Source organism: Carassius auratus, unplaced genomic scaffold (genome assembly GCF_003368295.1).
Source record: "Carassius auratus strain Wakin unplaced genomic scaffold, ASM336829v1 scaf_tig00217860, whole genome shotgun sequence".
NCBI classification, from domain to species: domain Eukaryota; kingdom Metazoa; phylum Chordata; class Actinopteri; order Cypriniformes; family Cyprinidae; genus Carassius; species Carassius auratus.
In genome coordinates, this window is record NW_020529278.1 from 77,501 (window position 1) to 98,327 (window position 20,827).

Sequence of the window (20,827 nt, forward strand, 5' to 3'; positions counted from 1 at the left end):
TGAGACCGCCTGGGAATACCAGGTGCTGTAAGCTTTTTGGAAATTTTTCACTTAGTATATAATCATTTTGCCAAATAATAGAGTCGATGCCCGATCTCTGAATCTTAGCAGGTTTAGGTCTGTTTAGTACTTTGTTGAGAGACTGCCTAGGAATACCAGGTGCTTTAAGCTTTTGGGTTTTCTTTCCTACTTATATAATGTACTGGCGATTAGATTGGCTGCTCTTTAAATAGCCCTCTCTTTGCAGCAGTCTTCGCTTACGGCCATACTAACCTGAGGGCGCTAGAGAGCTACAGGAAGTGTTGGCTGCAGTTTGGAGAGGAAGGCTCTCCTCCATTTTGATTTTTCTGTTAGTGTTTGTTTTGTGAGTTGTTTTTGGACTTTTAGTTTATTTTTTGTGTGGTGTTTCAGTTTTAAACCACCTAACAGCAGCATCTTGCTGGCTGGAGGGTGGTTAATTGTTTTTTTTTTTGGTGTTTTTGTACAATGGATGGTTTATTGGCAAACGACACTGGACTGGCTGGAGAGACAAGCATGGCAAACGACACTGGACTGGCTGGAGAGAGACACTTGGCAAACGACACCGGACTGGCTGGAGAGAGACGCATGGCAAACAACACTGGACTGGCTGGAGAGAGACGCATGGCAAACGACACTGGACTGGAGTATCGACAACGAGCAGGACGCGGTAAAAATCAAGATGCAAGATATACAATTGGTGAAAGGAAATACTTAAAGGAGGCGACTGTGATTGTGAATGTGGAGAATGTAAGTGAGGTGAGAGCTGTGGATATTATTAAAGCGGTGACGGACAAATGTGGATATGGTAAAATCTTAGCACTGAGGCCAAAACAAGGAAAGGAATATGAACTGACAATGGAAAAAGAAGAAACTTGTGATGAACTGACTGAGGGATTGTTAATTAAAGGAGTGAACTGTGAGATAAAGAAACTGCAAAACAGAGATTATGTTGTCTCTTTCATGCATCTGCCCGTCTACCTTGCTGATGAAGAGATTTTAAATAAACTGGAGGTTTGGGGGGTTTCCCCAATTTCAAAAATAAAGCGGCGTGTTTATCCGGGCACCAGCATCGAGGATGGGACAAGATATGTAAAGGCGCGGTTTCCGAAGGAGGTGGCCTCCCTACCATACAGCACAAAAATAGAAACGGCAGAGGTTCCACAATACTTTCGGGTGATGCACAGCCATCAGGTGAAGACTTGTCGGCTGTGCATGAGCCCAGATCATGTGGTGAAGGACTGCCCGGAGTTTAAGTGCCATAAATGCGAGGAAAGAGGCCACTTCGCGAGAAACTACAATGCTGTGACGTGCCCGGAGTGCAATTTGGTTTTAAATAAGTGTGAGTGTTGGATGCAGGGTGAGGAGGAGGAGCAGCAGCAGGTGGGCGGGCAGGTGCATGAAAGAGACAACGAGCAGCGAGACGTTGGAGAAAGGGTACGTGGTGAAGGACTGGAATTAAATAAGGATATAGAACAACAGAAAGAGTGTACCGAACCAATCATACAAACACAACAGGATGGGGGAATTTGGACACAGATGGATTTGACAGACAGCTTGCAAAATGCTTTGGATAATGTGGAACTGGTTGATGAAAGGAATAAAGTACTGAGTGATGCACAACAGGAGGGAATTGTATGTACACCTATGGATGTGACGGACAGTGTGCAAAAGGAGATGGACGCGATAGAAATTAATGATGCTACAAAAGAGTGTGAACAAGGAAAAGAAAATGAGGAGACGCAGGGGAAATCATCAAAAAGAAGAAGATCTGTAAAGGTAATACCTAATCTTGATACTGCAAGAAAAAGAATGCTTAAAGAAGATGGGATTGAGTGTGCAAATAAGTATGAGCTGCTAAAGGGTGTGGAGGAGATGGACTGAGTTTATGGGTTTTATGCATGTTTTTATATGTTTTATGCTTTTAAGAATTGTTACTTTTAATGCTAGAGGGCTTTCGAACGTAGGAATATTTGAAAAAGTGAAAGAAATGTGTAAAGGAGAGGATGTGATTTTATTTCAAGAAACTAACTGCAGGGAAGAGTACATGACTGAAATAAGGAAAAGGTGGAGTGGAGAGATTTTTTATAACAATGGTGATGGGAGGCTGGGAAGAGGAGTTGCGATTTTAATAAAAGAAAACTGTGGGGTATCATGTAAAACAATATATAATGACATAGATGGGAAATGTATTGCGGTTGAAATGGAGTATGAGGAGAAAAAAATTATTGTAGTTAATATTCATGCACCGACTGTAGAGAGTGAAAAGAAGGAATATTTTAATGTATTAAGAGATTTTTTTAAAAAGCATAAAGAAGTTATTATGATGGGTGATTTTAATACTGTTTTCATTAAATTAGAAATTGGTGAGAGAATGGTTTTTAAAAATGATAAAGGAAGAATTAAAAATTATTAATGGAAGAAAATAATATGATTGATGTATGGAGAGAAAGAAATGAAAAAAAGAAAGAATATTCAAGGAGGCAATTAGTAGGGAATTTTATGTGTAAAACAAGGATTGATTTTATTTTATGTACAAGGAACATTGAAGGTTTTATCGGTAACATTAAATATGTGGAATCAAGCTTAAGTGACCATAAACCACTTTTTATACAAGTAGACTGGAGTTCAGTGAAAAGAGGGCCGGGTGTATGGGTTTTAAATGTAGAGGTTTTGAAGAATGAGGAGTATGTGTTAAGTATTAAAGAAATTATTGAAAAAGAAAAGGAGAATGAAATGTACAGTGAAGATAAAAGGATATTGTAGGAAAATGTTAAATATTTAGTAAAAAAATTCACGATAAAGTATTGCAAATTAATACAGATGTGTAAGACGAAGAAGGAGAGAGAAATAAGAGAGAAATTGGAAAATGAATTAAATGAGAATGGGAAAGATATACAAAAAAATAAAAGAATTGGAGGGATTATTGAAAGACATGGAAGAGGAAAAATATGAAGGTGCAAGACTAAGGAGTAAAGCTAAATATAATGTGGAGGGTGAAAAATGTACAAAGTTTTTCTTTGATCTAGAAAAAATAAGAGGGAAAGCTGGAATGATTAAAGAAATAAGAGGGAAAAATGGTGTAGTGGTGGAAACAAATGAGGAAATATTAAAAGAAGTAAAAGCTTATTATGAAAATCTGTTTAGTACTGAGGGGTTGAAAGAAGAAGAGAAATGGGAGTTACTAAATCAAATAAAAACAACAGTAGGAGAAGTAGACAAAAAGAGTGTGATGAAGAGATAAGGGAAGAAGAGTTAAAAAGAGCAATAAGTGAATTGAACAAAATTCACAAAAGTCCAGGTATAGATGGTTTGGGGAGTGAATTTTATATCGTTTTTAAAGATTTTTTAACCAGTATTTTAAAAGAAGTATATGATGACATTTTTAAAAAAGAGGAAATGAATCAGAGAATGGGGATGGGATTAATAAAGTTGATATATAAAAGAAAAGGAGATAAAGTAGGCCTGGAAAATTATAGACCAATTACAATGCTGAATACAGATTTGAAAATTTTAACAAAAGTTTTAGCCAATAGATTGAAAGAGGTAATGTCAACCATAATTAAAACAAACCAAGTGTATGGAGTAAAAAGGAAAGATATAGTGGATACAACTTTAAGTATAATAGATAGAATAAGATATATGAAAGAAAAAAAAGAAAAAAGGATATGTTATTAGTTTGGATTTTGAAAAGGCCTTTGATAGAGTGGAGCATGATTATTTATTTGGAATTTTAAGAAGGTACGGGTTTGGGGATAATTTTGTCAAGTGGATTACAATTTTATACAGGGGAGCAATAACAAGAATACAGTGTAACGGTTTTTTAACAGAATGTTTTAAAATTACTAGGTCAACAAGACAAGGATGTCCATTATCAGCGCTTTTATATTCTTTAGTTGCAGAACCATTGGGATTAGTTGTTAAAATAGATGAAGACATAAGAGGGATAAACATTGAAGGAAGTGGGGGAAATGAAAAAATATTTCAATATGCAGACGATACAACAATAATAGTTAAGGATATAGAGAGTGTCAATAAAGTAATGGAAGTAGTACAGATGTTTTGCAGGGGATCAGGAGGCAAGTTAAATGAAGAAAAAACAACATATGTGAGATTTGGAGGAGTAAATGTTTTAACTGATTATTTTCATTTTAAAGAAACAAATGAAATAAGGATTTTAGTTGTTCTAATAGGAAAAGATGAAAGGAATGTTAAAGAAAAAATGTGGGAAGAAATAGTAGGAGGAATTGAAAGAAGGTTCAATTTTTGGAAATTGAGGACTTTAAGTTTAAAAGGGAAGGTTTTAATTTTAAATGTGTTAATGGTGTCAAAGTTGTGGTATGTTTTATATGTGACTGCTATGCCAATGTGGGTGGAGAAAAGGTTGAAAAAATGTTTTTAGATTTTTTATGGAATAGTAAACCGTCAAGAATTGCATATAGTACATTAATAGGAGAAGTAGGGAAAGGAGGGATGGGATTAATTGATGTTGAACAGAGAAAAAATAGCTTAAGAGTTAAAATAGTAAAAAATATCTAGATGATGGTCACAAAACAGCATGGAAAAAGACAATGGAATATTTTTTAAACAAATGTGGGGATTTTAACATGGGGGATGGGATTTTATGGATGAAAACTAAGAATTGGATGACAGAGTGCTTACCAGAGTTTTATAGGGAAATGTTTAGTGCCTGGGAAAATTTTTTAGACAAAGTAGAGTATGATCCACATGGGAGAGAAAACATTTTAAATCAACCTCTGTTTTTAAACAAAAACATTTTAAAACAAGACAAAGAATTGTTTTTAAAGAAATGGATGGATGTGGGGATAACAAGAGTGAGAAATGTTTTATATGAATTTAAAGAAGGATTTTTACCGACACAATATATTGTGGATGCAATGGAAGAGGCAAAAGAAGATTACAGTGAACAAGAAATAAAAAATAAATATGAAATCATTAAAAATGCAATACCTAAAGAGTGGATTAAAATAATAGAAAGTATGGAAGGAGAACCAAAAGAGAAATGTATTAATGTAAAATTAGGGGAAAAACTGTATGATTTTAAGGAATGTACTGTGAAAATGATTTATTGTGCTTTTAGAGATGATCTTTTTAAAGAGCCGATTGTAAATGGATACTGGGTGCAGAAATTCAAAGATTTAAAAAAAGAGTGTATATGGAGAAACATGACGGGGAAATGTGTGGAAACAAAATTGGAATGTTTGGAGTATTTTATAAGGCATAAAGTGTTTTTTACTGATGTTATTTTAAATAAAATAGGAATGGAAGAAAATGCTCTGTGTAAAGTGTGCCAGGAACAGGAAGAGGGGATTTTACATATGTTTTTACATTGTAGAGAGCTAGAGGATTTTTTAAGGAAATGTAAATGTTTAATTAAAGATGTGGCGGAGGAGTGGGATGAAAATGTAATGGAATGGAACAGAGTTGTGATGTTTGGTTGGGAAAAAAAGTGTAAAAACAAAAGTTTCATTAATCTGTGTGTAATGCTAATGAAAAGTGCAATATGGGACAGAAGAACTGTGGCTAAAAAGGAAAAAATTGTGTTGGATGTTTGGAGTGTGTTTAAAAGAAAAACAGAATTATATATTGAAAAACTGTATGTGTACTTTAAAGGTGTAAATAATTTAGACTCTTTTTATGATGTTTTTACCCCAAAAGTTTGTTGTGTTATAAAGGATTTAATGTGGAAGTTGCCAGAAAGTGGAAGAGTTTTTTTAATTATCGATGTAAAGGAAAGATGTGTAATGTAGAGATGTGTAAAGACGATGTTCTGTATTTTCTATTTGAATGTGTTTAATCTATTGTATTTTATTGATTGAAATTACTTAATAAAAAAAAAGAATAAAAAAAAAAAAGGCTATGCCCGAACTCGTCTGATCTCGGAAGCTAAGCAGGTTTGGGCCTGGTTAGTACTTGGATGGGAGACCGCCTGGGAATACCAGGTGCTGTAAGCTTTTTGGACATTTTTCACTAAGTATATAATAATTTTGCCAAAAAAATATAGTCAATGCCCGATCTCTGAATCTTAGCAGGTTTAGGTCTGGTTAGTACTTTGATGAGAGACTGCCTAGGAATACCAGGTGCTTTAAGCTTTTGGGTTTTCTTTCCTACTTATATAATGTACTGGCGATTAGATTGGCTGGTCTTTAAATAGCCCTCTCTTTGCAGCAGTCTTCGCTTACGGCCATACCAACCTGAGGGCGCAATTGAGCTAATCAGGAAGTGGAAGTAGTGGTGCTGAGAGCACGTGGAGAGTAATTGTTTGTAGAAAAATTTAGACTTTTTGTTTTGTTTTGGTATCTTTAATTTTTAAAAATAATTTTTTTTTTTGCTTTATTCCCCAAACAGCTTTTTGCTGTTTGGGGATCTTATCCTTTTATTTTGAGTTGATGAATGATACGGGCTGATAATACAAACATGGACAAAGGACAAGGTAAATGGAATATGGGAGAAAATGAAGATGAATCAAGAAGACAAAACTATGATAAGAGATTAACTGTGTTGGTGGAGATTGTTGGAGAAGACAATGATGGAGCTACTGAAAAAAGTAAGAGAAGAATGTGGAGTGGTAATTGGTTGCAGATATAAAAATCCAAGAGAATATGAACTGACAATGAAAGAAGAGAATGGAAAAGACAAAATTTTGGATGGGCTAAAGATAAAGAATAGTAGGGTGATGGCGAAGGAAATAAGCAATAATGAGATGGTGGTTTCATTCCTAAATCTGCCGACTTATATTCAAGATGAGGAGATAAAGGGAAAGCTAACAGATTGGGGAGTGACAGCAGTTTCAACTATTAAAAGGAGAATGTGGCCAGGGACTGACATTGCTGATGGAACAAGATTTTTGAAAGTCAAGTTCACAGATACTGTTAAATCGCTGCCATACTCAACAAAGTTTGAGACGTTGGGAGGAACTGAACACTTTCGAGTCATACATGACAGACAGGTTAAAGTATGCCGTCTGTGCATTCAACCTGGACACATAGTGAGAGACTGTCCAAACTTTAAATGTTTTCGGTGTGGAATGCAGGGCCACTATGTAAGGGAATGCAATGAAGGAAACTGTAGCATTTGCAGGATGAGAACTGCATTTTGCATATGCAAAATTTCAGAAGAGCGGGAGGAAGGAGATAGCGTGGGAAGCTTCGTGGACCTGTATGAAGAGTCAGAGGAGAGTTTAACGGTGGAGGAAGAGGAAAGAGGGGATGCATGGAGTGAAAGAGATTTAACTGCTGGACAACGGACTGTTGAGAAAGAGAGCAGCAGAGAGTTTGTTGAAAGCTTAAAGGACGGTAGTGGGAATATCGGGAGAGTACAGAGGATGGAAGTGAAAGATGGAGGGGCAACCAAAAAAGGGGCAAAAAGTGAAGGGGATGAAGGGAAAAAGAAAAAACAAGGAACAAGGCAACAAGAAGAAGAAGAAAGCTTAAAGAATAAGGAAAGCAGAAGAGAAGAGGTGAGGGAGTCTCTGGAGACGCCACTGATAAATCTGGAAGAGGATTTGGACACAAGTGAAGCAAGTATCAAGTTGCTGAAAAGGAAAATGAAAAGCGGTGAAGAATGCTTTGCAAAAAAGTAAGAACTTGAGTTTTTTTATGTGTTGTCTCCTTCTAATACTGGTAATATATGCAATGTTTGACATAATGAGCATTGCCTGCTTGAACTGTAATGGTCTCAGAGAAATGAATAAGTTTGAGCAGGTTATTGGAAAGCTTAAAACAGATGTCATTTGTTTACAAGAGACATATTGGTCTGAAGACATAATGGTCAATATAAAGAAAATCTGGGAACATGATTATTTAAATAAAATAAGAATTATGTAAATCATGGAAATCAGAGGGCTTGTGGGGTGGCGATTCTGATGAAAAAAGGTGAAATGTATAAAGTAAAGGAAATATATAATGATGGTAAAGGAAGACTGTTAGGAATAGATTTTATGTTCAACAATGAACTTTTTAGATTGGTTAATTTATATGCACCTAATGTAGAAATCGAACGAAAAGGAGTTTTTGAGCAAATGAAACCATTGTGTACAGGTAAATGTATAGTGGTTGGAGATTTTAATGTGTGGTGCACAAGACTAGATGTGTCTAGAAGTGCAAACTTCAAATCAGATGTGTCTAGAAGGATTTTAAACCAATTAATGCAAAGTGAGGATATGGTAGATGCCTGGAGAGAGGAGAACCCATTTAAAAGGGAATTTTCAAGAAGGCAAATGGTGCTGGGAAACTTAAAACAAAGTCGAATAGATCTGTGTTTAGTTAAAAGAGAAATATTACATTATGTGAAAAATGTGAGATATAAGTTTATTGGAGTAAGTGATCATGCTGCCATGACAGTAAAGATGGCTGGAAATAAGGAAACAGGAGGTGGGGGGATGTGGTGTCTGAATTCATCTTTGTTAAAGGAAGAAGAGTACAGGAAAAGTATTTACAGATGTATAAAGTGTGAAATGGAAAACTCATTATTTGAAGAGAATGTCTGTGAGTGGTGGGAAATAATGAAAGGGAAAATACAAAAAATAAGTATAAGGTACTCAAAGCAGAGGCATTTTATGAGAATGAGGGAAATGGAGGACATGGGAAATATGTTGGAGAAAGAAGCAGAGAAAATAGAAAACAACCCTGAGTACTCAAAAGAACATTTCTTTAGGATAAAAGCAGAAATGGAGATGTTTGAAAAGGAAAAGTGCGAGGGTGCAATAGTAAGGAGCAGGGCTCAGTATGCGCGTGGAGGGGGAAAGGTGCACAAAAAACTTTCTGAATCTAGAGAAAAAAAAAACAGAGAAAAAAATATATTACAGAGTTGGAAAATGAAGAAGGGAAAAAGGTAACAGATTATGTAGAAATTATAGAAGTGGTAGAATCATTTTATAAGAAACTCTTCAAGAAAGAAAATGTAAAACAAGAATGTGTGGATGAAGTTTTAAATACAGTAAGTGCTAGATTAACTGATGTAGAAAGAATTATGTGTGACAGTGATATATGTATTGAAGAAATAAAAGAAGCAATAAGACAAACAAAGCCGAATAAAAGTCCAGGATCAGATGGTTTAACGCATGAATTCTATAAGACATTCATAGATATTTTAGCACCTATACTGATTAAGGTATTCAGGAGTATGGAAGAAAGGAGGGAGATACCAGAATCAATAATCAATATTCTATATAAAAATAAAGGTAGTCCACTTAATTTGGGAAATTATAGACCTTTAAGTCTTTTAAACACTGATTATAAAATTTTGACAAAAGTTTTAGCCAATAGAATAAAAGGAGTAGTGGGAAGTATAATATCGCCAAATCAAGCATACAGTATACCAGGAAGAGACATTACAGATACCATATGTACAATAAGGGATGTAGTGGATAGTATGGTTAATGATAGGGAAGGAGGTTTGATTTTATGTATGGATCTAAACAAAGCCTTTGATAGGGTAGAGCACTGTTTTATGGAACAAGCAATGAGGAACTTTGGTTTTGGGGAGAGGATTCTGAGGTGGATACATTTATTATATTGTAATGCAAAAAGTTGTGTAAAAGTAAATGGTGTTTTAACAGATCCTTTTCCACTAGAAAAATCAGTGAGGCAAGGGTGTCCGCTGTCTGCTATGCTGTATTCAATATCAGTTGAGCCGCTAGGGACACTGGTAAAGAGCGATGGGGAAATAAGAGGAATTCCAGTACCACATGGGGGATTGAGTTTAATTCACCAGTATGCAGATGACACAACATTTACTGTAAGAGATATGGAAAGTATAAAAAGAATAATGAAACATGTTGAAACATATGGAAAAGCATCAGGAGCAAAAATTAATATTGAAAAATCTGAAATAATGAGTATAGGAGGGATAGATATGAGCGGGTGTGAAAATAATTTTAAAGTCACAAAAGAATACACAAGGATTTTAGGAGTGAATATAGGACTTAATGCAAAAGAAGCAAGAGATGCTACTTGGACAGGGATTTTAAACAAAATAAAACAAGTGCTACGCTTTTGGAAATTAAGAGAATTAACACTGAGGGGCAAAGTAATAGTGTTTAATTCCTTGCTGCTTACCAAATGTAATTATGTATTAGGTGCAGTTGACTTGCCAGTTTGGGTGGTAAATGAGATGAAGGATGTTCTTAATATTTTTTTATGGGGAGGGAAAGGGGTTAAAATATCAAAAAATACATTAATAGCAGACTACACAGGAGGAGGTGTAAAGTTGATTGATTTAGAGGTTAAAAGAAAAACAATAAGAGTGAAAACAATGAAGAAGTATTTATATGATAAAGTGCAATATGGATGGAAAGGTTTCATGGGAGACTTTTTGGATAAAAGCAGTGGATGTGGAGAAGAAGGGGTATTCATGGCTTTAAAGAAGCCAATGTTTGAAAATATACCCTTATTTTATCAAGAAGTATTTAGTGCATGGGCAAAGTTTTTAATGGACGTGAAATATGATTGTGAAAATATAAATCAAATACACAAGCAGCCAATTTTTCTTAATCCAAAGTTAAAAATGAATGGGAAAATGTTTTATAATAGACTATACATGAAAGCGGGAGTAAGACAATTAAAGGATATGGTATATGAATATGTGAAAGGTTTTATGCCAAATAGAGCTATTTATGACTACGTGGTGGAATGGGATGACGAAATTGAAAAATCAAAAGTGGATTCTGTATGTGAAAATATTAAAACAAGCTTGCCCAGGATTTGGGTTGAAATGATTGAGAGAGAGACAGCTAAACCGGGAAACTGGGGAATGCCAAAAATGTTTATTATTGGAAAAAATGGTGAAAAGAAATGTCTGACAGATATAACGACGAAAACAATATATAACGTTTTTGTGGGAAAGGATATTAAGGTGCCTGCATCAGAAGCTGTGTGGAAAAAACTGTTTCCAGGATTTAATGTAAAGTCAATATGGAAGAACTTAAGTGTGAAGTATAATGGACTGGAGTGTGAAAACTTGGACTTTAAATTAAGACATAATAGAATATACACAAAGGTGGTGATTCATCAAATTAATAAGAATGTTAATAGAGAATGTGATGTATGTAAAACTGATGCAGAAACGTTAATGCATATATTTTTTGAATGTAAAGAGCTAGACATATTTCATGAAAAACTGAAAAAATTGATAAAGGATGACTGGGGAAAAGAGATAGAAGGAGATGAATGGAGGAAAATGTTTTTATTTGGTGAATTTAATAATTGTAAAGATTGGAAGGTTAATTTGTGTAATTACATTTTAAGTCATGCAAGATATGCAATTTGGACAAGAAGGAATTTGGCATATTTTGAAGGGAAAAAAGTGGACATTAATCTGTTGTTTAAAACCATGATGAGAAAGAATGTCTTTCTAATGTGGAAATATCTGAGCCAAGATGTGTTTGAAAAAGCTTTCATTAATGGATGTGGACTTGTATGTGTGGATGACGAAGGAGGTTTAAGCATACATTTCTAAACGAAAAGGGAAAAATGTCATTATAATTAAATGTATAAATGTATGTAGGCATGCAAATTTTTGGTGATAGGATAGACAAGTTCTTGTGTTTATGTAATTATGTGATGGCTATGAAACTCTATTATGAATGTAAATTGTATTTGTTTTGATACTTTTGATAAAAAAAAAAATAATAAAAAAAAAAAATGCCCTATCTCGTCTGATCTCGGAAGCTAAGCAGGTTTGGGCCTGGTTAGTACTTGGATGGGAGACCGCCTGGGAATACCAGGTGCTGTAAGCTTTTTGGACATTTTTCACTTAGTATATAATAATTTTGCCAAAAAATAGAGTCAATGCCCGATCTCTGAATATTAGCAGGTTTGGGCCTGGTTAGTACATGGGTGGGAGACTGCCTGGGAATACCAGGTGCTTTAATCTTTTGGAAAATTTCATGAATTATATAATAATCTTTCATTAAAAAAAAAAAAAGAGTCAATGCCCGATCTCTGAATCTTAGCAGGTTTAGGTCTGGTTAGTACTTTGATGAGAGACTGCCTAGGAATACCAGGTGCTTTAAGCTTTTGGGTTTTCTTTCCTACTTATATAATGTACTGGCGATTAGATTGGCTGGTCTTTAAATAGCCCTCTCTTTGCAGCAGTCTTTGCTTATGGCCATACCAACCTGGCTATGCCCCATCTCGTCTGATCTCGGAAGCTAAGCAGGTTTGGGCCTGGTTAGTACTTGGATGGGAGACCGCCTGGGAATACCAGGTGCTGTAAGCTTTTTGGACATTTTTCACTTAGTATATAATAATTTTGCCAAAGAATAGAGTCAATGCCCGATCTCTGAATATTAGCAGGTTTGGGCCTGGTTAGTACATGGATGGGAGACTGCCTGGGAATACCAGGAGCTTTAATCTTTTTGGAAAATTTCACGAATTATATAATAATCTTGCATTAAAAAAAAGAGTCAATGCCCGATCTCTGAATCTTAGCAGGTTTAGGTCTGGTTAGTACTTGGATGTGAGACCGCCTGGGAATACCAGGTGCTGTAAGCTTTTTGGAAATTTTTCACTTAGTATATAATAATTTTGCCAAAGAATAGAGTCAATGCCCGATCTCTGAATCTTAGCAGGTTTAGGTCTGGTTAGAACTTTGATGAGAGACTGCCTAGGAATACCAGGTGATTTAAGCTTTTGGGTTTTCTTTCCTACTTATGTAATGTACTGGCGATTAGATTGGCTGGTCTTTAAATAGTCCTCCATTTTGCAGCAGTCTTCGCTTACGGCCATACAAACTTGAGGGCGCTAGAGAGCTACAGGAAGTGTTGGCTGCAGTTTGGAGAGGAAGTGAGTTGTTTTTGGACTTTTAGTTTATTTTTTGTGTGGTTTTTCAGTTTTAAACCACCTAACAGCAGCATCTTGCTGGCTGGAGGGTGGTTAATTGTTTTTTTTTTTGGTGTTTTTGTACAATGGATGGATTATTGGCAAACGACACTGGACTGGCTGGAGAGAGACGCATGGCAAACGACACTGGACTGGCTGGAGAGAGACGCATGGCAAACGACACTGGACTGGCTGGAGAGAGACGCATGGCAAACGACACTGGACTGGCTGGAGAGAGACGCATGGCAAACGACACTGGACTGGAGTATCGACAACGAGCAGGACACGGTAAAAATCAAGATGCAAGATATACAGTATTGTTCAAAATAATAGCAGTACAATGTGACTAACCAGAATAATCAAGGTTTTTAGTATATTTTTTATTGCTACGTGGCAAACAAGTTACCAGTAGGTTCAGTAGATTGTCAGAAAACAAACAAGACCCAGCATTCATGATATGCACACTCTTAAGGCTGTGCAATTGGGCAATTAGTTGAAAGGGGTGTGTTCAAAAAAATAGCAGTGTCTACCTTTGACTGTACAAACATTTTTTTTTTTTTTTTCTGGGATTTAGCAATCCTGTGAATCACTAAACTAATATTTAGTTGTATGACCACAGTTTTTTAAAACTGCTTGACATCTGGGTGGCATGGAGTCAACCAACTTGTGGCACCTCTCAGCTGTTATTCCACTCCATGATTCTTTAACAACATTCCACAATTCATTCACATTTCTTGGTTTTGCTTCAGAAACAGCATTTTTGCTATCACCCCACAAGTTCTCAACTGGATTAAGGTCTGGAGATTGGGCTGGCCACTCCATAACATTAATTTTGTTGGTTTGGAACCAAGACTTTGCCCGTTTACTAGTGTGTTTTGGGTCATTGTCTTGTTGAAACAACCATTTCAAGGGCATGTCCTCTTCAGCATAGGGCAACATGACCTCTTCAAGTATTTTAACATATGCAAACTGATCCATGATCCCTGGTATGCGATAAATAGGCCCAACACCATAGTAGGAGAAACATGCCCATATCATGATGCTTGCATCTCCATGCTTCACTGTCTTCACTGTGTACTGTGGCTTGAATTCAGAGTTTGGGGGTCGTCTCACAAACTGCCTGTGGCCCTTGGACCCAAAAAGAACAATTTTACTCTCATCAGTCCACAAAATGTTCCTCCATTTCTCTTTAGGCCAGTTGATGTGTTCTTTGGCAAATTGTAACCTCTTCTGCACATGCCTTTTTTTTAACAGAGGGACTTTGCGGGGGATTCTTGAAAATAGATTAGCTTCACACAGACGTCTTCTAACTGTCACAGTACTTACAGGTAACTCCAGACTGTCTTTGATCATCCTGGAGGTGATCATTGGCTGAGCCTTTGCCATTCTGGTTATTCTTCTATCCATTTTGATGGTTGTCTTCCGTTTTCTTCCACGTCTCTCTGGTTTTGCTCTCCATTTTAAGGCATTGGAGATCATTTTAGCTGAACAGCCTATCATTTTTTGCACCTCTTTATAGGTTTTCCCCTCTCTAATCAACTTTTTAATCAAAGTACGCTGTTCTTCTGAACAATGTCTTGAACGACCCATTTTCCTCAGCTTTCAAATGCATGTTCAACAAGTGTTGGCTTCATCCTTAAATAGGGGCCACCTGATTCACACCTGTTTCTTCACAAAATTGATGACCTCAGTGATTGAATGCCACACTGCTATTTTTTTGAACACACCCCTTTCAACTAATTCAACTAATTGCCCAATTGCACAGCCTTAAGAGCGTGCATATCATGAATGCTGGGTCTCATTTGTTTTCTGAAAATCTACTGAACCTACTGGTAACTTGTTTGCCACGTAGCAATAAAAAAATATACGAAAAACCTTGATTATTCTGGTTAGTCACATTGTACTGCTATTATTTTGAACAAAACTGTACATGTGGTGAAAGGAAATACTTAAAGGAGGCAACTGTGATTGTGAATGTGGAGAATGTAAGTGAGGTGAGAGCTGTGGATATTATTAAAGCGGTGACGGACAAATGTGGATATGGTAAAATCTTAGCACTGAGGCCAAGACAAGGAAAGGAATATGAACTGACAATGGAAAAAGTAGAAACTTGTGATGAACTGACTGAGGGATTGTTAATTAAAGGAGTGAACTGTGAGATGAAGAAACTACAAAACTGAGATTATGTTGTCTCTTTCATGCATCTGCCCGTCTACCTTGCTGATGAAGAGATTTTAAATAAACTGGAGGTTTGGGGGGATTCCCCAATTTCAAAAATAAAAATGAAAGTGAATGGAATGTACAGCGAAGATAAAAGGATATGGTGGGAAAATGTTAAATATTTAGTAAAAAAATTATTGCAAATTAATACAGATGTGTAAGAGGAAGAAGGAGAGAGAAATAAGAGAAAATTTGGAAAAGGAATTAAATGAGAATGGTAAAAAGATATACAAAAAATAAAAGAATTGGAGGGAATATTGAAAGACATGGAAGAGAAAAAATATGAAGGTGCAAGACTAAGGAGTAAAGCTAAATATACTGTGGAGGGAGAAAAATGTACAAAGTTTTTCTTTGATCTAGAAAAAATAAGAGGGAAAGCTGGAATGATTAAAGAAATAAGAGGAAAAAATGGTGTAGTGGTGGAAACAACACTGTTAATTAAAGGAGTGAACTGTGAGCATAGCACCAGCATAGAGGATGGGACAAGATATGTAAAGGCGCGGTTTCCGAAGGAGGTGGCCTCCCTACCGTACAGCACAAAAATAGAAACGGCAGAGGGTCCACAATACTTTAGGGTGATGCACAGCCATCAGGTGAAGACTTGTCGGCTGTGCATGAGCCCAGATCATGTTGTGAAGGACTGCCCGGAGTTTAAGTGCCATAAATGCGAGGAAAGAGGCCACTTCGCGAGAAACTGCAATGCTGTGACGTGCCCGGAGTGCAATTTGGTTTTAAATAAGTGTGAGTGTTGGATGCAGGGTGAGGAGGAGGAGCAGCAGCAGGTGGGCGGGCAGGTGCATGAAAGAGACAACGAGCAGCGAGACGTTGGAGAAAGAGTACGTGGTGAAGGACTGGAATTAAATAAGGATATAGAAGAACAGAAAGAGTATACCGAACCGATCATACAAACACAACAGGATAGGGGAATTTGGACACAGATAGATTTGACGGACAGCTTGCAAAATGCTTTGGATAATGTGGAACTGGTTGATGAAAGGAATAAAGTACTGCGTGATGCACAACAGGAGGGAATTGTGTGTTCACCGATGGATGTGACGGACAGTGTGCAAAAGGAGATGGAGGCGGTAGAAATTAATGATGCTACAAAAGAGTGTGAACAAGGAAAAGAAAATGAGGAGACGCAGGGGAAATCATCGAAAAGAAGGAGATCTGTAAAGGTAATGCCCAATCTTGATACTGCAAGAAAAAGAATGCTTAAAGAAGATGGGATTGAGTGTGCAAATAAGTATGAGCTGCTAAAGGGTTTGGAGGAGATGGACTGAGTTTATGGGTTTTATGCATGTTTTTATATGTTTTATGCTTATAAGAATTGTTACTTTTAATGTTAGAGGGCTTTCCAACGTAGGAAAATTTGAAAAAGTGAAAGAAATGTGTAAAGGAGAGGATGTGATTTTATTACAAGAACTGGAGGGAAATAAGTTTCTGAAATACATTACTGAAATAAGGAAAAGGTGGAGTGGAGAGTTTTTTTTTATAACAATGGTGATGGGAGGCCTGGGAAGAGGAGTTGCGATTTTAATAAAAGAAAACTGTGGGGTATCATGTAAAACAATATATAATGACATAGATGGGAAATGTATTGCTGTTGAAATGGAGTATGAGGAGAAAAAAATTGTTGTAGTTAATATTCATGCACCCACTGTAGAGAGTGAAAAGAAGGAATATTTTAATGTATTAAGAGATTTTTTAAAAAAGCATAAAGAAGTTATTATGATGGGTGATTTTAATACTGTTTTCAGTAAATTAGAAATTGGTGAGGGAATGGTTTTTAAAAATGATAAAGGAGAAAAGAACTGAAATTATTAATGGAAGAAAATAATATGATTGATGTATGGAGAGAAAGAAATGAAAAAAAGAAAGAATATTCAAGGAGGCAATTAGTAGGGAATTTTATGTGTAAGACAAGGATTGATTTTATTTTATGTACAAGGAACATTGAAGGTTTTATCGGTAACATTAAATATGTAGAATCAAGCTTAAGTGACCATAAACCACTTTTTATACAAGTAGACTGGAGTTCAGTGAAAAGAGGGCCGGGTGTATGGGTTTTAAATGCAGAGGTTTTGAAGAATGAGGACTATGTGTTAAGTATTAAAGAAATTATTGAAAAAGAAAAGGTGAATGGAATGTACAGCGAAGATAAAAGGATATGGTGGGAAAATGTTAAATATTTAGTAAAAAAAATTCATGATAAAGTATTGCAAATTAATACAGATGTGTAAGAGGAAGAAGGAGAGAGAAATAAGAGACAATTTGGAAAAGGAATTAAATGAGAATGGGAAAGATATACAAAAAATAAAAGACTTGGAGGGAATATTGAAAGACATGGAAGAGAAAAAATATGAAGGTGCAAGACTAAGGAGTAAAGCTGAATATACTGTGGAGAGAGAAAAATGTACAAAGTTTTTCTTTGATCTAGAAAAAATAAGAGGAAAAAATGGTGTAGTGGTGGAAACAAATGAGGAAATATTAAAAGAAGTAAAAGCATATTATGAAAACCTGTTTAGTACTGAGGGGGTGAGGGAAGAAGAGAAAGTGGAGTTACTAAATCAAATAAAAACAACAGTAGGAGAAGTAGACAAAAAAGAGTGTGATGAAGAGATAAGGGAAGAAGAGATAAAAAGAGCAATAAGTGAATTGAACAAAAATAAAAGTCCAAGTATAGATGGTTTGGGGAGTGAATTTTATATAGTTTTTAAAGATTTTTTTAACCAGTATTTTAAAAGAAGTATATGAAGACATTTTTAAAAAAGAGGAAATGAATCAGAGAATGGGGATGGGACTAATAAAGTTGATATATAAAAGAAAAGGAGATAAAGTAGACCTGAAAAATTATAGACCAATTACAATGCTGAATACAGATCTGAAAATCTTAACAAAAGTTTTAGCCAATAGATTGAAAGAGGTAATGCCAACCATAATAAAAAAAAAAACAAGTGTATGGAGTAAAAGGGAAAGATATAGCGGATACAACTTTAAGTATAATAGTTAGAATAAGATATATGAAAGAAAAAAAAGAAAAAAGGATATGTTATTAGTTTGGATTATATTTTTAATATTTTTTAAACAAATGTGGGGATTTTAACATGGGGGATGGGATTTTATGGATGAAAACTAAGAATTGGATGACAGAGTGCTTACCAGAGTTTTATAGGGAAATGTTTAGTGCCTGGGGAAAAATTTTAGACAAAGTAGAGTATGATCCACATGGGAGAAAAAACATTTTAAATCAACCGCTGTTTTCAAACAAAAACATTTTAAAGCAAGACAAAGAATTGTTTTTAAAGAAATGGATGGATGTGGGGATAACAAGAGTGAGAGATGTTTTATATGAATTTAAAGAAGGATTTTTACCGACACAATATATTGTGGATGCAATGGAAGAGGCAAAAGAAGATTACAGTGAACAAGAAATAAAAATAAATATGAAATCATTAAAAATGCAATACCTAAAGAGTGGATTAAAAGAATAGAAAGTATGGAAGGAGAACCAAAAGAGAAATGTATTAATGTGAAATTAGGGGAAAAACTGTATGATTTTAAGGAATGTACTGTGAAAATGATTTATTGTGCTTTTAGAGATGAGAGCCGATTGTAAATGGATACTGGGTGCAGAAATTCAAAGATTTAAAAAAAAGAGTGTATATGGAGAAACATGACGGGGAAATGTGTGGAAACAAAATTGGAATGTTTGGAGTATTTTATAAGGCATAAAGTGGTTTTTACTGATGTTATTTTAAATAAAATAGGAATGGAAGAAAATGCTCTGTGTAAAGTGTGCCAGGAACAGGAAGAGTGGATTTTACATGTTTTTACATTGTAGAGAGCTAGAGGATTTTTTAAGGAAATGTAAATGTTTAATTAAAGATGTGGCGGAGGAGTGGGATGAAAATGTAATGGAATGGAACAGAGTTGTTATGTTTGGTTGGGAAAAAAAGTGTAAAAACAAAAGTTTCATTAATCTGTGTGTATTGCTAATGAAAAGTGCAATATGGGACAGAAGAACTGTGGCTAAAAAGGAAAAAATTGTGTTGGATGTTTGGAGTGTGTTTAAAAGAAAAACAGAATTATATATTGAAAAACTGTATGTGTACTTTAAAGGTGTAAAGAATTTAGACTCTTTTTATGATGTTTTTACCCCAAAAGTTTGTTGTGTTATAAATGATTTAATGTGGAAGTTGCCAGAAAGTGGAAGAGTTTTTTAAATTATCGATGTAAAGGAAAGATGTGTAATGTAGAGATGTGTAAAGACGATGTTCTGTATTTTCTATTGACTGTGTTTAATCTATTGTATTTTATTGATTGAAATTTCTTAATTAAAAAAAAAAAAAAAAAAAAGGTTATGCCCGATCTCGTCTGATCTCGGAGGCTAAGCAGGTTTGGGCCTGGTTAGTACTTGGATGGGAGACCGCCTGGGAATACCAGGTGCTGTAAGCTTTTTGGACATTTTTCACTAAGTATATAATAATTTTGCCAAAAAATATAGTCAATGCCCGATCTCTGAATATTAGCAGGTTTGGGCCTGGTTAGTACATGGATGGGAGACTGCCTTGGAATACCAGGTGTTTTAATCTTTTTGGAAAATATCACGAATTATATAATAATCTTTCATTAAAAAAAAAAAAAAAAACAGTCAATGCCCGATCTCTTAATCTTAGCAGGTTTAGGTCTGGTTAGTACTTGGATGGGAGACCGCCTGGGAATACCAGGTGCTTTAAGCTTTTGGGTTTTCTTTCCTACTTATATAATGTACTGCCGATTAGATTGGCTGGTCTTTAAATAGCCATCTCTTTGCAGCAGTCTTCGCTTACGGCCATACCAACTTGGCTATGCCCGATCTCGTCTGATCTCAGAAGCTAAGCGGGTTTGGGCCTGGTTAGTACTTGGATGGGACACCGCCTGGGAATACCAGGTGCTGTAAGCTTTTTGGACATTTTTCACTTAGTTTAAAATAATTTTTCAAAAAAAATAGAGTCAATGCCTGATCTCTGACTCTTAGCAGGTTTAGGTCTGGTTAGTACTTGGATGGGAGACCGCCTGGGAATACCAGGTGCTGTAAGCTTTTTGGACATTTTTCACTTAGTATATAATAATTTTGCCAAATAATAAAGTCAATGCCCGATCTCTGAATCTTAGCAGGTTTGGGCCTGGTTAGTACATGGATGGGAGACTGCCTGGGAATACCAGGTGCTTTAATCTTTTGGAAAATTTCACGAATTATATAATAATCTTTCATAAAAAAAAAAAAAAAAAAAAAAAAGAAAAAGAAAAAGAAAGAGTAAATGCCCGATCTCTGAATCTTAGCAGGTTTAGGTCTGGTTAGTACTTTGATGAGAGACTGCCTAGGAATACCAGGTGCTTGAAGCTTTTGGGTTTTCTTTCCTACTTATATAATGTACTGGCGATTAGATTGGCTGGTCTTTAAATAGCCCTCTCTTTGCAGCAGTCTTCGCTTACGGCCATACCAACCTGTGCAACCCTGTTCATTGTAGTGGTACAATCCAGGAAGTGCAAGTGTGTGTAGAAAGGACGGAAGCTAACTCTTGTATTGTTTGTTTGTTTATTATTTTTTATTGTTAGAATGAATTGTTAGAGGAGTTTTTCTTTATCTATTTAATAAGTTTTAAACCACGAACCAGCAGCTTCATGCTGTCTGGGGAGTGGTTTAATTTTTTTATTTTTTATTCAGAATGAGTGAAATGGATCAACTGCTTGTATCACAACTT

General features: G+C 35.6%; 1 protein-coding gene and 2 non-coding genes across 3 annotated transcripts; all 3 read left to right on the forward strand.

Annotated features, from left to right (window-relative positions):
* The first annotated feature begins 871 nt into the window (after window positions 1-871).
* Window positions 872-16,655, forward strand: LOC113103789 (uncharacterized). Its single transcript, XM_026266004.1, has 2 exons — window positions 872-1,106; window positions 15,568-16,655. The coding sequence occupies exons 1-2, from the start codon at window positions 877-879 to the stop codon at window positions 16,361-16,363; spliced, it is 1,026 nt and encodes a 341-aa protein (XP_026121789.1). The 5' UTR covers window positions 872-876; the 3' UTR covers window positions 16,364-16,655.
* On the forward strand, window positions 12,140-12,258 carry LOC113103809 (5S ribosomal RNA). The gene has a single exon (XR_003291637.1). It is a non-coding gene; the product is annotated as a 5S ribosomal RNA (ribosomal RNA).
* A 3,251-nt stretch (window positions 16,656-19,906) lies between the features above and the next one.
* On the forward strand, window positions 19,907-20,025 carry LOC113103811 (5S ribosomal RNA). The gene has a single exon (XR_003291639.1). It is a non-coding gene; the product is annotated as a 5S ribosomal RNA (ribosomal RNA).
* Window positions 20,026-20,827: the final 802 nt, after the last annotated feature.